Below are 15,815 nucleotides of genomic sequence, written 5' to 3' on the forward strand. Positions count from 1 at the left end.
AAGGAACAAGATTTTTTTTTTAAGTATCTGGGTAGATATTCTTACCTTTTATCATTTTATCCTTATTTCTGTTAATAATTACCACTTATTTGAGAGGAAATTGTTATAACCTCAGGTTGAAGACAATCCAAGGTTCTGGGGACTCTGAGGTTAGCATCTTCTGTTGCTATGGGTTCTAGGGTCCACTAATTCCTTGTTAAGGGTCCTCACTTATCCATCTCTGCCTTCCTGCTTGATCTGCAAAGAGTCAAGGTGCTGCTTTGTCTTCTGAGCGTACCTGGTAATATCTCCATTCCCTGCCTTCACTACTTCCCTGGTGGAGTTGCCACATAAAATACAGGATGCTCAATTATATTTGAATTTTACATAAGCAATGAATAATGTTTTAGTATAAGTATATCCCACGGGACATTTGGGACATACTTATACTAAAATATTCTTCATTATTTATCTGAAATTCAAATTTAACCGAGCATCTTGTATCCCCCCCTCCCTAATTTGGCAAACCTATTCCCTGGCCTTTACTGAGTCTACAGAAAATAGCCTCCTCATCCTCTGCCTCTTGTGGTTAGCCAAAAAGAGGTGCAAAGAATCCACATAGCTTTTCTTCTCCTAGGTTCAACTTTGTGCCTAATCAAGGCTGAGCTGGCTCCTACCAGTTCTCTCTATTCCCCTCTCAGCCCCCAGGCCCTGCTATGCAAGGAAGGCCCTTTTCCCAATTCCATAGCCACGGCATTTTAAATTTATTTATTCATTTATTTATTTTTGGCTGCGTTGGGTCTTCATTTCTGCGCGCGGGCTTTCTCTAGTTGCAGTGAGCGGGGGCTACTCTTCGTTGCGGTGCATGGGCTTCTCATTGCTGTGGCTTCTCTTGTTGCACAGCATGGGCTCTAGGCATGTGGGCTTCAGTAGTTGTGGCACGTGGGCTCAGTAGTTGTGGCTCACGGGCTCTAGGGCGCAGGCTCAGTAGTTGTGGCGCACAGGCTGCGTTGCTCCGCGGCATGTGGGATCTTCACGGACCGGGGCTCGAACCTGTGTCCCCTGCGTTGGCAGGCGGATTCTTAACCACTGTGCAACCATGGAAGTCCCAGCACCAGCATTTTAAAAGATTTTTGGACCTTGGGCGTGAACCTCCCAAGTGAGTCAGGTTCTGTGTTCTTATAAATGATTCCAAACACGATGCAGATGTTCACAGGAGTTCCCACACAGGGTCCTATCATGGGAAGGCATCATGCTGTAGTCCAGTGTTGTCTAAAAGAAATGTAGTGTGAGCCAAATTTAAAGTTTTTGAGTAGCTACATTAAAAAAACTAAAGCAGGTAAAATTAATTTTAATGATATATCTCGTTTAACCCAATGTATCCAAAATAATATTTCAACATGTAATCAATATAAAACTTATTCATGATACATTTTACTTTTTTTTTGGTACAGTCTTTGCAATCTGGTGTCTTTCACACTGACAGCACATCTCAGTTGGGATTCTCCATATTTCAGGTGCCCAGTAGCCATCTGTGGCTGTGGCTTGCAGGTTGAGTGGTTTAGAGCAGGGGCCTTGGAGTCTGACTCGCAAGGTTCTGCCACCCACAGCTCCTTCATGTCTCTGAGCTTCAATTTCATGCCTTCTGCATGAAAATAGTACCCATTTCTGTGCCAGCCATGACTGTGGTTACCTAACATGTAGTAGCCCTTTTTATTCTCATGACACTGTTACTTGTTGATTATTATTATTATTATCCCCATTTTACTAAAGGAAAACCCGAGACTCAGAGAGGTTAATTAACTTTCCTAAGGTCACACAGCTTGACCAGGCTGAGTCATGATTTGAACAGCTCTTTCAGACTACAGCCCCAGCTCTTGGCCTTCCTGCCTCCCTTTCTCATTTCTCCCAACTAGAGGTAGAGTACCGTTTTGATACTGGGAGTAACTCTTTGCTGCTGTGACTTCTTTCCAATCTGTGACTAAGGAAGGGCAAGAGGAGAGGAAATAAGTCTTTGGTGCCCCAAGCATTCCTGCCTGTTGGACAGCTCTGCTCTCTGCTCTAGGGGAGTTTGCCTTCCTCCACCCTTCAGTTACTGAAGTGCCCCTGCCTCTGGCCATGTACTGGTGTGGTAAGGTTTCTTTGGCATTAGTTGCATTTCTGCAGAATCACCCTAGTAATGAAGAATATGGGAACTGCCCTAGGTTTTAGGGCTATGCCCAAGCTATCTCTTAGTGGGATCATCTCTGCAGCTGGCTGATCTCCCTATCATACACATTCTCCCTAGCTGCAGTTTCAGGTAATCTTTCCTGGTCATGTTCTCCCTTGTTCTGGGGGCTTCTCCTGAGAGAGTTCTCTCTGAGGGTTGGCTTGACCAGCACTGGGGAGAGGGTTTGGTTCCTGGGGTGGGAGTCTTGCTGTGGGAGTCTTTGTTGAGAGCTGGACGACGCTGGCCTAGGTATCATCTGATGTGTCTCAAGGGGGGGCCTGTTGTATTTCACGGGTACAGTGCACAGCATTAGCAAGCAGTAGGGTCACCTGGGCTTCCCGTGGTCCGTGGCTTACTTGCCCTTTTGTGACTAATACATTTCTCTTCGCCCTCACCACTTTCCCCCAGATAGACAACCAAATACTCTTGCCTGGGTCTTTTTAGTAGCCATCTAATAGCTATTCCTATTTCCATTTTGACTTCTGGTTTAGTCTCAGCATAGTATAGCTCTAATAGACTTTATTTTTTAGAGCACTTTTAGAGTTACAGAAAAATTAAGTAGAGGGAATTCCCAGTGGTTAGGACTCTGCACTTCCATTGCAGGGCACAGGTTTGATCCCAGGTCGGGGAGCTAGGATCCCACAAGGCGCACAGCATGGCCAAAAAACAAAACAAAACAAAAGCAAAAAAAAACAAAAAGAAAAAATAAGTAGGGACTTCCTTGGTGACGCAGTGGATAAGAATCTGCCTGCCAATGCAGGGGACGTGGGTTCGATCCCTGGTCTGGGAAGATCCCACATGCCGTAGAGCAACTAAGGCCGTGTGTCACAACTACTGAGCCTGTGTGCCACAACTGCTGAAGCCTGTATGCCTAGAGCCCATGCTCTGCAACAAGAGAAGCCACTGCAATGAGAAGCCTGCACACCGCAATGAAGAGTAGCCACAACTAGAGAAAGCCCACATGCAGCAATGAAGACCCAATGCAGCCAAAAATAAATAAAATTAAATCTGTAAAAAAAAGAAAATTAAGTAGAAAGTACAGAAAGCTCCCATGTACCCTCCCCCCACACAGTTCCCCCTATTATTAACACCTTGCCTTAGTGTGGTACATTTATTATAACTGACAAATGAATATTGATATATTATTATTGACTAAAGTCCATAGTGTACATTGGGGTTCACTCTGTGTGTTGTTCAGTTCTGTGGGTTTAGAATAATGTATAATGTACGACACCACCATTACAGTTTCATACATAGTTTCCCTTATCTAAAAATCCTTTGTGCTCTGCCTGTTCATCCCTCCCCCAACCCCAACCCCTGGAAACCACTGCTCTTTTTACTGTCTCCATAGTTTTACCTTTTCCAGAATGTCATATTGCTGGAATCATACAGTATGTAGCCTTTTCAGAGTTGCTTCTTTCATCTAGTAATATGCATTTAAGGTTTCTCAGTGTTTTTTCCTGGCTTGATATCTCATTTCATTTTTATCACTGAATCATACTCCATTGTATGGATATAGTACAGTTTATTTATCCATTCACCTACTGAAGGACAAGTTGGTTGCTTCCAGGCTTTGGCAATTATGAATATAGCAGTTATAACATTAGTGTGCAGGGATTTGTTTTTTTTGATAAATTTATTTATTCATTTATTTATTTTTGGCTGCGTTGGGTCTTCATTGCTGCGCGCTGGCTTTCTCTAGTTGCGGCGAGTGAAAGCTACTCTTCGTTGCGGTGCGCGGGCTTCTCATTGCTTCTCTTGCTGTGGAGCACAGACCCCACGGCACGTGGGCTTCAGTAGTTGTGGCACACGGGCTCAGTAGTTGTGGCTCGCAGGCTCTAGAGCTCCAGCTCAGTAGTAGTGGCGCACGGGCTTCGTTGCTCTGTGGCAAGTGGGGTCTTCCCAGACCAGGGCTCAAACCCATGTCCCCTGCACTGGCAAGCGGATTCTTAACCATTGGTCCACCAGGGAAGTCCGCGTGCAGTGTTTTAAAAAGTCTTTTATTTAAAGTTTCTTTTTTGTTGTAGTAAAATATATATAACGTATAAAATTTACCATTTTAACCATTTTTAAGTGTATAGTTTAGTGACATTAAGTACAGTCACATTGTTGTTCCACCATCACCACTGTTCATGTCTAGAACTTTTTCCTCATCCTAAACTGATGACCAGCCCCTGGTGGCCACTATTCTACCCTCTGTCTCTGACTACTCTAGGTACCTCATATAAATGGAATCATATAGTATATGTATTTTTGTAACTGGTTTATTTCACTTAGCATGATGTCTTCAAGGTTCTTTTTACACTTTTTATCTTGAAATAATTTTAGACTTATAGAAAAGTTACAAAAATAATACAGAGAGCTCCTATATACCCTTCTTCCAGCTTCCCCTAATTTTTACATCTTACATATCCATAGTGCAATTATTAAAATGAGGAAATTAACATCAGTGCAATACTATTAACTCTACAGACCTTATTCAAATTTTGCCAGCTTTTTATTTTTCTATGCTGGGTCTTTGTTGTGGTGCGTGGGCTCTTTGTTGCGGCAGGCTTCTCTCTAGTTGTGGCACGCAGACTCTCTAGTTGTGACACACGGGCTTAGTTGCCCCGCAACATGTGGGATCTTAGTTCCCCAACCAAGGATTGAACCCGCATCCCCTGCATTGGAAGGTAGATTCTTAACTCCTGGACCACTAGGGACGTCCCACCCATTCATTTCTTTTTTTTTTTTAAATAAATTAATTGTAGTTATTTATTTATTTTTGGCTGCATTGGGTCTTCGTTGCTGCACGCAGGCTTTCTCTAGTTGCAGCGAGTGGGGGCTACTCTTCGTTGCAGTGTGTGGGCTTCTCATTGCAGTGGCTTTCTCTTGTTGCGGAGCACAGGCTCTAGGCGCTCGGGCTTCAGTAGTTGTGGCATGTGGGCTCTAGAGCACAGGCTCAGTAGTTGCGGTGCACAGGCTTAGTTGCTTCGTGGCATGTGGGATCTTCCCAGACCAGGGATCTAACCCGTGTCCCCTGCATTGGCGGGCAGATTAACCACTGCGCCACCAGGGAAGTCCCTCACCCATTCATTTCTTTATTCAACTATTTATATAAGTATAAACTCATGAATATTTACTTTATTCCATGAGTCAGAATCCAGTACTATTAATATTCATTTTCTTGCTCAAATTTTACCAGCTTTGGCCATAGGGAACTCTTTCAAGTTGGCACCTGTGTCCTTTCAGTATGTCTCCAACAATTTGTGAGCACTTTCTTACTTTCTGACCCCACAAGATGTTCTAGGCTCATCTTGTATTTTCCTTGCCTCATCCTTGGAATCAGCTTTTTTCCTAGGAGCTTTGGTTCCTACCTTTGGAGAATGGTATTTAGACACCAGGTTCTAAGATCTAGGTGTGCTCATTGCTCCTGGGGTGTCATTGTTTCTAGGCCCTCTTAGCTGACAGAGTTAGGAAATATATGTATATATACCAACACATGCATGTACACATATCTACATTTCCTTCTGTATCTGTCCATCCATATTTATATATTTAAAATATTTAAAACCATGAGTTCCTACTGATAACCTCCAATTCCAGTCTAGCACCTCAGGGTTCTTTCTAGTCTTTCGCCTTTTCTTATTTGTAGCATCTTTCTGTGACAGGTAGAGATGGCTGCTATTATCTTCAATGTATTTACTTATTTGTTCGAAGTTAGTAGACACATAAAATATTTTTTTATTATGTTATAATCAGCATTACTAACCTGTGCCTTTGTGAAAAATAGTTACATTAATTTCTTCCTACACCCTTCAGTGTGGTTATGTTATTCCTTTGTAATAGAATTAGGTTCATTCCTTATTGTTTGTATTCTATTTGAGGTTCCCCCTCCACATCCTGGTTGGTCTTAATTATATATTTATTTTGGGAGTATGTGAAACATTACCATGGTTCCAAGATCTGAGCTATATAGAAAGGTATATTCAGCGAAGCATTGCTCCCCTCTCATCCCTACTTCCCTGACCCATTCCCTGTTCTTTCCACCCTGTTCTATCTCCCCTTACAAATAATCACTCTCATAAGTTTCTGATTTTAAAATATAGAACACGTCACAAATTTGCATGTCATTCATGTGCAGGGGCCATGCTAATCTGTCCTGTGTTATTCTACCTTTAATGTATGTGCTCTGAAATTGAGCATGGGAATGATCCTTTTCAAACAGAAACCAGATCATGTCACCCCTGCTCAAAACCCTCCATTTGCTTTCTGCCACCATAAGAATAAAATCCTAACACCTTACTACACCTTACTTACTTACTTTAAGGCCCTACATGATCTGGCTTCAGTTTCCTGTTTATTTTCTCTACTTTGTGCCCTTGCTCATTGTGTTCCAGCCGCACAGTTCCTTCTTGTGTCACCCACCTGTCAAGTGGTCACTTGCCTTCAGGTCTTTGCATTTGTCCTTCCCTAAGCCTGGTGCTGCTCTTCCCCCAGACATTCCTAGGGGTGGGTTTTTTTTTTTTTTTTTGAATTTTTGCATTTTATTTTATTTATTTTTTATACATCAGGTTCTTATTAGTTATCTATTTTATACATATTACTGTGTATACATCAATCCCAATCTCCCAATTCATCCCACCCACTCACCCCCCTGCCACTTTCCCCCCTTGGTGTCCATACATTTGTTCTCTACATCTGTGTCTATTTCTGCAGGGCTGGGTTCTTTTGGTCTCTGATAAACATCCACGTCTTTATGGAGGTCTTTCCTAAATAGATCTCCTACCACTCTCTAACTCTTTATCTGGCTTTGTTTAGATTTGTGGTACTCACCACTACCTGGCATATGTAATATATTTATTTATTGTCTGTCTTCCCCACTAGAATATCAGCTCCATGAGGCAGGGTCATTGTTTTGGTCACAGAACTTAGAAGAGTGCCTGGCACATAGTCAATAAATAAGCAGTTGGTAAATTTTTGGTGAATGAAGTTTGTGTCAGGTGCTTTACATGCGTTATTTGATTTAATACTCGCAATGAACATTTGGAGGTGAGCACTATTTTTATTCCAGTCTATAGGTGAAAATATGGAGGGTTAGAGGGGTCAAATACTCGCCCTAAATTACACTACTGGGAAAGGGTTGGCTGGAGATCTGGCCTTACTTCTCTCTGACTCCAAAGCCCACGTTTGTGACTATCCATGCTGTGCTGTAGGGATTCTTTATAAACAGAGCATTTGGAGTTGTACTTGCCACACATAGTAATTGTAAAGATATAACATGAGTGTGTTTTGTAAACTATAAAGCACTGTCCAAATATGAGAATTATCAATATTATTGCTATAATTGTAGCTACCATTTATTAAATATAGACAGCGTACCAGTGTGAGCTCTACATCATTCTATTACTTAATCCTACAGCAGCCTTTTGAAAGTGAGATGAAAAAAATAGAAGCTCAGGAAAATGAGGTGACTTGCCCAAGGCAACAACACTGGTTAAGCCTGGCAGTCTCACTCCAGAGCTGGAATGCTTAGCTGTGTCACTCACCGCCTCTCTGTCCTAAGCAAGAGGACATGCAGACATGCTTTTGAGAACTCCTTGTTGCTTTTCACTGTCAGGCAACTTATTCCTGGAATTCCAAGAGGAGTTGGAGCAAGTCTATAAAGTGTACTGTGCCAGCTATGAACAGGCCTTGCTGCTGGTGGAGGCCTACCGGATGGAGCCACAGCTGCAGCGGGAGATCCAGGACACCATTGAGGCAGTGCTGTGAGTATAATGACCCTCATGGACCCCGAGGTCAGAGGCTGTTAAAGTCTCATCCCTGCTTGGTGCTGCTCACACTGCTTCAGGAGTGTCCCAGTCAGACTAGGCTAGGCTATGCTGCAGAGACAAACAACTCCCAACTCTTTCCGTGGCTTCAACCAACAAGGTTTCTACCTTCCTTATGCTCCACTGCAGGTTAACTTGGGGCTCTTCATGTTGAGACTCAAGCTGACAGCAACTACTGTCTGGAATATTGCCAGTAACTTGGCAAAGGAAAAACGTGCTCTGGGGTTCCTACACTGGTAACTAAATGCTGTTAGTCCAGAAGTGATATTCGTTGCTTCTCAAAATTCATGGGCCAGAACTTATCACATGGCTTCGTCCAGCTACCAGGAGGCCAGGGCCTGCCATCCAGCCATGTGTTCAGAGGTGGAAAAGCAGAAACATTTGGTGAACAGCACTTGTGACTCCCATAGGGAGGGCAGTGAGATGGTGGGAACCATGTGGTGTAAGCAGCAGTGGCAGGAAACAGGTTTGTATCACCTGGGGGGACCTCTCGACAGATGGCTAGAGTCTTGCCCCATGGAAAAGGATCAGAACTGCTCTGGGTGGCCTCGCAGCCCAGAGCTGGCACCAGTGAGTGGGAGCTCCAGGTAGAGATATGTAGAAAAAAATATTTTTTAATTAAAATTTTGAATGGGTAACAGTTGCATGTTTCAAAAGCTTTAAAACATGTGAATTTACACAGTAAAAAGACCTTTCCAACCCTGTCCTTTTATCCACCCAATTACTGCTCCTACCCACAAAGTTAAGGTAACCACTTTTAAATTACTTATGGATCTTAGCAGAGTTTCTGTATGCCTATACAAGCAAATACAAATATATACTCTTATTTTCCCCATATTTTTAATGAAAGTTTGTAATTTTTTTTTCACTTACATTATATCTTGGAGGTCTTTCCATTTCAATATATACATGTATGATCCTCTGAACGGCCACGTATTATTCTACTCTGTGGCTGTTCTGCAGTTTATTTAACTGGTCTCTGTTGATGGACATTGGTTTGTTTCTATTCTTTTCATATTACAGGCAGTGCTACAGTGATTATTCACAAACATATGTTATTTTACTGAGGTGCAAGTATATCTGTAAGTTAAATTTCCAGATGTGGAATTGCTAGGTCAAAGGAAGTATGTATTGATAATTTTGACAATATTGCAAAATTGCCCTCTGTAAAGGTTATACCAGTTAATGTTCCCATGAGCAGCATATGAGGGTGTTTTTCCACAGCGTTACCAGCAGTGTGTTGTTAAACTTTAGAGTATTTACCACTGATAGGTGAAAAATGGCATCTCAGTAATGTTTCACTGTGCATTTATCTCCAGGAGAGGGAAGAGATATGGGAACATATGTATATGTATAACTGATTCACTTTGTTATAAAGCAGAAACTAACACCATTGTAAAGCAATTATATTCCAATAAAGATGTTTAAAAAAAGGTTGATCATCCTTTTTTTTAGTATTTATTTATTTTTTGGCTGTGTTGGGTCTTAGTTATGGCATGCCGGATCTTTTGTTGCAGTGCATGGGCTCTTCGTTGCGGCGCGCAGGCTTCTCTGTAGTTGTGGCGGGTGGGCTCCAGAGCGCGTGGGCTCTGTAGTTGTGGTGCGAGGGCTCCAGAGTGCGTGGGCTCTGTAGTTGTGGCACGCAGGCTCTCTTGTTGTGGCACTCGGCCTTTCTAGTTGTGACGCGTAGGCTCAGTTGCCCCACAGCATGTGGGATCCTAGTTCCCTGACCAGGGATTGAACCCGCATTCCCTGCATTGGAAGCGTGGAGTCATAACCACTGGACCGCCAGGGAAGTCCCTTGATATCTTTCTATATATTTAAGAGGTATTTGTATTTCCTTGCCTGTGAATTTGTCTGCTTCTTTTCTGTTTTGAAAAGGCTTATATCTTCCCAAGGACAGGCTCATCAAATGAAGATAGATGAAGGTCATCCTCTGGAAAGCAGAGTAGAGTAGGAAGAACAGAAGTTATTATTGTTATTTCATCTTACTTAGACATTTCCTTTATACCCAAGAGAAAGACAGTGTAGGTTTAGGGCTTTGAAGTTTACATTATCTCATGTGGAGCCTCCTGCTACCTCTCCTCCTTCTCTTCCTTATCTTATCCTTACCCTTCTACTCCCTGAAGCCTCCTTTTGAAGTACCCATGTCCTAACCCATCCCAGCCTTCAAAAAAACCTACATTCATTTTCTCCTTTGTTTCCTTTGATCCCTTCATGGAACTTACAAACTTAGGCTTTTGCAAGGGTCACTAAACACATTTCTACAGGAGTGAGCAATGAGGAAAGCAAGATGCCAGATGTGGGACAAAAGGGAGTAGTGAAGACTGTGGCAAACCAGAGCCAAGAGACCCTGTATAGAGTGCAGCTGCAGCCCAGCCCCGGCTGATTGTTGCTGTATCAAGTAGCTTTTGCTATATAACAAACCAACCCAAATATAGTGGTTTAAAGTATAAATCATCCCCAAAATATGTTTAAAGCAAACATTTATTTAGGTCACACTTATGCATGTTAGTGGTTTAGCTGGGCTCAGTAAATGATTTTTCTAGTCCTGGCTGAACACCCTCATGTGTCTGTGATCAACTGCGCGTCAGCTTTGCTGATGTTGGCTGGGCTCTCTTATGTATCTGGGACATACAAGCAGACTCAGCTCTGCCTTTTGAGATCTCGGCTTGGAATTGGCATGCTGTGCCAGACTCAAGGGGTGGAGAAGTATTCCTCACTTCTTGATGGGAGAAGCTTCAAAGTCATATTCAAAAGGTGTAGATACAGAGAGTGAAATAATTGCAGCCTTTTTTTTATAAACCATCTCCCTCAGTTGCCATGTAGAAATGTGATTCCACTGTGCCCAGATCCTCTGATCTTTTAAGAGAAACCAGAAACTTTGATGTAAGTCTCCCAAGTGTTAACTATTGGCATCTAGTTCAGACATGTTAGAAACACTATGTGGGGGGCCCTAGTTGGCACAGAGGCTGCTGTTTGTCATGTCTTCTGCACTCAGGTCTTTTTCAGCCAGGCAAGTCCAGGCTTTTCTCATGGGCTTTGACGCCAAGCTGCCTGGCAGCGGATCGGGCTCTGCCCCTTATTCACCTTGGCAGAGCCATTTCGTGTCTCAGAACCTTGTTTCCCTACATGTGGAGTGGGAGTAATAACAACAGCTCATGGGGACATAGACTCACTGCATGCAAGTAACATGCAAAAATTCCCAGCAATTGTGGTTACCTTGGCTAGGCAAGGATTATGCTTGACTGAGACCACACTGTGGTTCTCAGCTCTGTTGGTCCCAATGCCCCCTTTTTATAACAAACATTAAATAAATTTATTATCCTGAGTTATATTCTGAAAAAGAAAATTCTCCTGCCTATATACATAACTGAAAAAAATCAATATAATGGCTTAACTATAATTAAAGGAGAAATAAAAGGAAAATAATTTCTAATAAAGTAATATGTATTTCAGTGTGCAAATGCTTGTGTAATACTACACTAGAAAATATTATGAAGCAATCAGATGCTTGTACCCACTTATAATAAATAAGCTTGGATTTAAGCAAAGAAGAGTCAGAAGCCATTGTGTACGAGAAGTACAGAAAAAGAAAAGAGCAGAGAATGTGTGTACCCTGCAATAACAGTGAGCAGTGATAACAAACTTGACTTCCTGGTGTATGATAAGAGAAAGAAGGAAATAACATAACTGAAGTAGGGATAACATTACATACTGGGAGGCAGAGGAAATGAGGAAGGATTATGTTCCTGCAAATGACCTCGGTCTTATTTATAAAAGGTGTGTCATGGTAATTCCCAGTGTTAAGATATGTGACAGGTTGGAGTCCAAGTGTCACAAAAATATGTCAGTTCTTGACATCGCAGCCCATTGCAAGGCATTCATTCAGTCTCTGAATGTTGAAGAGGGGCACATGAAATGTAGAAAGATTCTCCATAATGCAGGACTGTCCTTGCAGGATAGCCTGCATCCCTGGGTCCCTGCCAACTAAATGCCTGCAGCACACCAGAGCCTACAAGTTTCAAAAATGCCCTCAACGAAATGCTCTGGTCTAATGTTCCAGCAGGAATGACATTCTTTCTGTCATCCAAATTTTATTCTGTAGATTTACAGGCAGACAGAAAATAGACTTTCCGTGGGAAAGTGTAGACACTGGATGGATGGATGGATGGATGGATAGATAGATAGATAGATAGATAGGTAGAAAGAATGAATTTTTGAGGGCCTCCTGCTATACATGCTGCTCTAGAACTTTTGATCCCTTCCCTCTTGAAACAATAATCCTGCCTTTCTTGTGCTGATGATCATGGGACTCTTCTGGAGTTTGGCTGACTAGAATCACACCACCCATAAATGGTTCTTTCTCATCCAGGTAGGATAGATGGTACCATCTAATTAGATCTTTGTGATTCTAAAATATATGCCACCTCCCACTTTTTATTTGGATGGGTGAGTGGGTGGGGTGTCTAGTTTATCCTGTCTCTCTTTCCCCCCGCCCCCCACTTTGTTTTTGGCCTCACCGTGTGGCATGCGGAACTTTCCTGACCAGGGATGGAACGCTCGCCCCCTGCAGTGGAAGCGTGGAGTCTTTGCACAGCTTGTGGGAATCTCAGTTCCCTGACCAGGGATTGAACCTGGGCCATGGCAATGAAAGCCCAGAATCCTAACCACTAGGCAACCAGGGAACTCTGCCTTTTAAGGCAGCGCTTCCCACCTGGGGGCCAAGGGACTCAAGGCTTGCCCTTGTAGCCGGCAGGAAGCTCTGCCTTAGGGAGACCGTTCTAGTGGCACAGTTTTCAGGGGGAGGAGGCTGCTTACAGAGGTGGATCAGTCCGGCACAAAGCACCTGCAGTTCCACAACTGAGGCCGAGTGTTTGGAAAAGGTAGATGACATGTTTTCCTTTACTGGCATTTTTAATTTGTTTTAAATTTAAAAGTAACATGTGGTTATTGAAAAAAGAAATTTCAAACAATACACAGGTATATAAAGTAAAAAGTCCATTCCCCTTTGGTCTCCCGTTTCCCCATCCCTCACCCTAGTAAACATTTTCCATCCGAACTCTATTCTGTATATTTACAGACAGACAGACAGACAGGAAATAGACTTTCCATGGGAACATCTAGCTGTTGGATGGATGGATAGATGGATGGATAGATAGATAGGATGAGTGAATGAATGAATGAATTTTTTAAGGGGCTCCTACTCTACATGCTTTTCTAGAACTTGCTTTTTCACCTAATCATGGCCATGAATAAATATCTTTTCAGGACAATATGAATTGCTCTACCATGTTCTTTTTAATGACTGCATAGCGTTCCTTCCCAGGGTAGCTCATAGTCTGTGGTCTATTTAACCATTCCCTATTGGTGTATATTTGGATTGTTTCTGAAATTTTACTCTCATAAATAGAGTTGCTGAATAACTTCTACCTTTATCCATGCTCACTTGAGTTGATATTTCTTTTTTTTATATTTTATTTTTGGCTGTGTTGGGTCTTTGTTGCTGTACGTGGGCTTTCTCTAGTTGCAGCAAGTGGGGGCTGCTCTTCCTTGCGGTGCATGGGCTACTCAGTGCGGTGGCTTCTCTTGTTGCGGAGCACGGGCTCTAGGTGCACGGACTTCAGTAGTTGTGGTGTGAGGGCTCCGTAGTTGTGGCTCGCAGGCTCTAGAGCACAGGCTCAGCAGTTGTTGCGCACGGGCTTAGTTGCTCCGTGACATGTGGGATCTTCCCAGACCAGGGCTCAAACCTGTGTCCCCTGCATTGGCAGGCGGATTCTTAACCACTGTGCCACCAGGGAAGTCCTTGAGTTGATATTTCTGGGTAGATTTCTATAGTAGGATTGAGGGAATAAAGGGTTTGTACATTTCACAAATTGCCAAACTGCTCTCTAAAAAGATCCCACCAGAGATTCCCCTGGTGGCACAGTGGTTAAGAATCCACCTGTCAATGCAGGGGACACAGGTTCGAGCCCTGGTCTGGGAAGGTCCCACATGTCACAGAGCAACTAAGCCCGTGCGCCATAACTACTGAGCCTGCGCTCTAGAGCCTGCGTGCCTAGAGCCTGTGCTCCGCAACAAGAGAAGCCACCGCAATGAGAAGCCCGTGCACTACATTGAAGAGTAGCCCCCGCTCGCTGCAACTAGAGAAAGCCTGTGTGCAGCAACAAAGACCCAACGCAGCCAAAAATGAATAAATAAATAAATTTAAAAAATAAAATAAAATAAAAAGATCCCACCAACTGATACTCCCACCAAGAGAATGTAAGAGGGCTGGTTTCCCCATACTCACCCAACTCTGGGTGAGCCTTTCAATTTTTGTTGCCTATCTGAAAGGCGGCATAAAGAGTTTTCTTCAACTTACCTTAGAAAGGCTGTAAATTAAGAGGCAGCTGTAATTCTGTAGTTACTCCTTGATGGTTGTGGAGAAGAGATGTAATCATCTCTTTGAAGACGCCCCTCCCCTCTGTCACCTCTGATTTGTAAGGTGACAGTTGTCCCTTTCCCATGGAAAGTAAGCCCAGAGGACAGAGTTTTGCAAATATCTGGCCACTGTTTCCACCTCTCCTGCCCACAGTCAGCCAAGCACTAGGCAACCCTTGGTGAGAGCAGATGGTCAGCATAGGCATGTCCTGACAGGTAATCCCACCCCTGCATCCCACCCCTCTGCAACTAATGGGGGGCCCCCCACCTGCTCTGTCTGTTCCTAGCCTCATGGCTGATCTTTCCTGGACATTTGATCTAGAGATTTTTCCATAGGAAGAAGAGCAAGAGGCAAGGGTACCGTGGAGAGGAGGCCAGATAATAGTCATGAGAAACATTTGTGAGTCTTCCTGGAGGAGGCATGCTTAGACACTGTGGTTTGAAAACCTTGTGGGTTTCTCAGAAGGTGGGTCTGAGGGCTACTGGTCATGATCAAGGAAAGACTGTTGGAGCCTTGTCCCAGATGCTGTTGACTTGGGCACTCTTTCTGCAACTTCCAGACATCATCAGGAAGGGGACTAGAAATAATCATCTATGCATCAAATGGTGCATCTGGAAGGGACCTTGACACTATCAGTTCCTGTGTTTTGTTTTATATTTTACTTTTTTAAATGAAAAATTTCAAACTTATAGAAAAATAGAATAATGTAATGAACACTCACACACCCACCACCTGAAATTAACAAGTATTAATGACTGCTGTTTGCTGTATGTAATTTTATGCTATATACTTTACAGGAAATTACAGATAATTATGACTTTCTACCCTTAAATACATCTCTAAACATTAAGTTCCTATAATTTAAATTAAAAAAAACTTTTTTTGGGGGGTTGGGCCATGCTGCACAGCTTGCGGGATCTTAGTTCCCCCACCAGGGATCAAATCTGGGTGGGCCCACGGCAGTGGACTGCCAGGGAATTCCCAAGTTCCTGTGATTTTAAAAGCTCTTCTTTCTTAAAGCAGCAGAACCATTTTATTAAATGAAATATTCTGTGCATGTCCAACAGATGGAGTTGTGCTTGAGATATATCCAAGTGGAGATTTCAAGTAGGCAGTTGACCGTGTGTGTCTGGAGCTCTGGACAGAAGTAGGAAGTGGAGATATGGGTTTGGGATGTGTTTAAAGCCATAGGACTAAATGAGGTCAGTAAGAGAGTGAGTGGAGAGAGAAGGAGGAGAGGAGGGCCCAGGCACTCTAGCATTGGAGAGAAGCCAGCAGAGGAGGCCAAGAGAGTGGCCTGTGGAGTGAGAGAAGCAGGACGAAGAGTGTCTCTGGGGCCAAAAGAAGAAAGTGTTTCAAGAAAGAGGGAGTGGTCAGCTGTGCCTGCTGTTGA

At 43.1% G+C, this 15,815-nt stretch overlaps 1 protein-coding gene and 1 non-coding gene across 11 annotated transcripts in view; one reads left to right on the forward strand and one right to left on the reverse strand.

The window, feature by feature from the left end:
• ARHGEF37 (Rho guanine nucleotide exchange factor 37) overlaps nt 1–15,815 on the forward strand; it is a 73,930-nt gene that overhangs the window by 40,977 nt on the left and 17,138 nt on the right. For all 10 annotated transcript variants that reach the window (XR_012330481.1, XM_033853395.2, XM_033853397.2 and 7 more), the window contains one exon: nt 7,788–7,935. Coding sequence is in view for 9 of the 10 variants with exons in the window: in XM_033853395.2 (XP_033709286.1) it covers nt 7,788–7,935 (148 nt within the window). In the remaining variant the exon portion in view is untranslated. The remainder of the gene's footprint in view (nt 1–7,787; nt 7,936–15,815) is intronic.
• Nucleotides 6,267–6,373, reverse strand: LOC117311990 (U6 spliceosomal RNA). The gene has a single exon (XR_004526176.1). It is a non-coding gene; the product is annotated as a U6 spliceosomal RNA (small nuclear RNA).

This window comes from Tursiops truncatus, chromosome 3 (genome assembly GCF_011762595.2).
Source record: "Tursiops truncatus isolate mTurTru1 chromosome 3, mTurTru1.mat.Y, whole genome shotgun sequence".
Lineage (NCBI taxonomy): Eukaryota > Metazoa > Chordata > Mammalia > Artiodactyla > Delphinidae > Tursiops > Tursiops truncatus.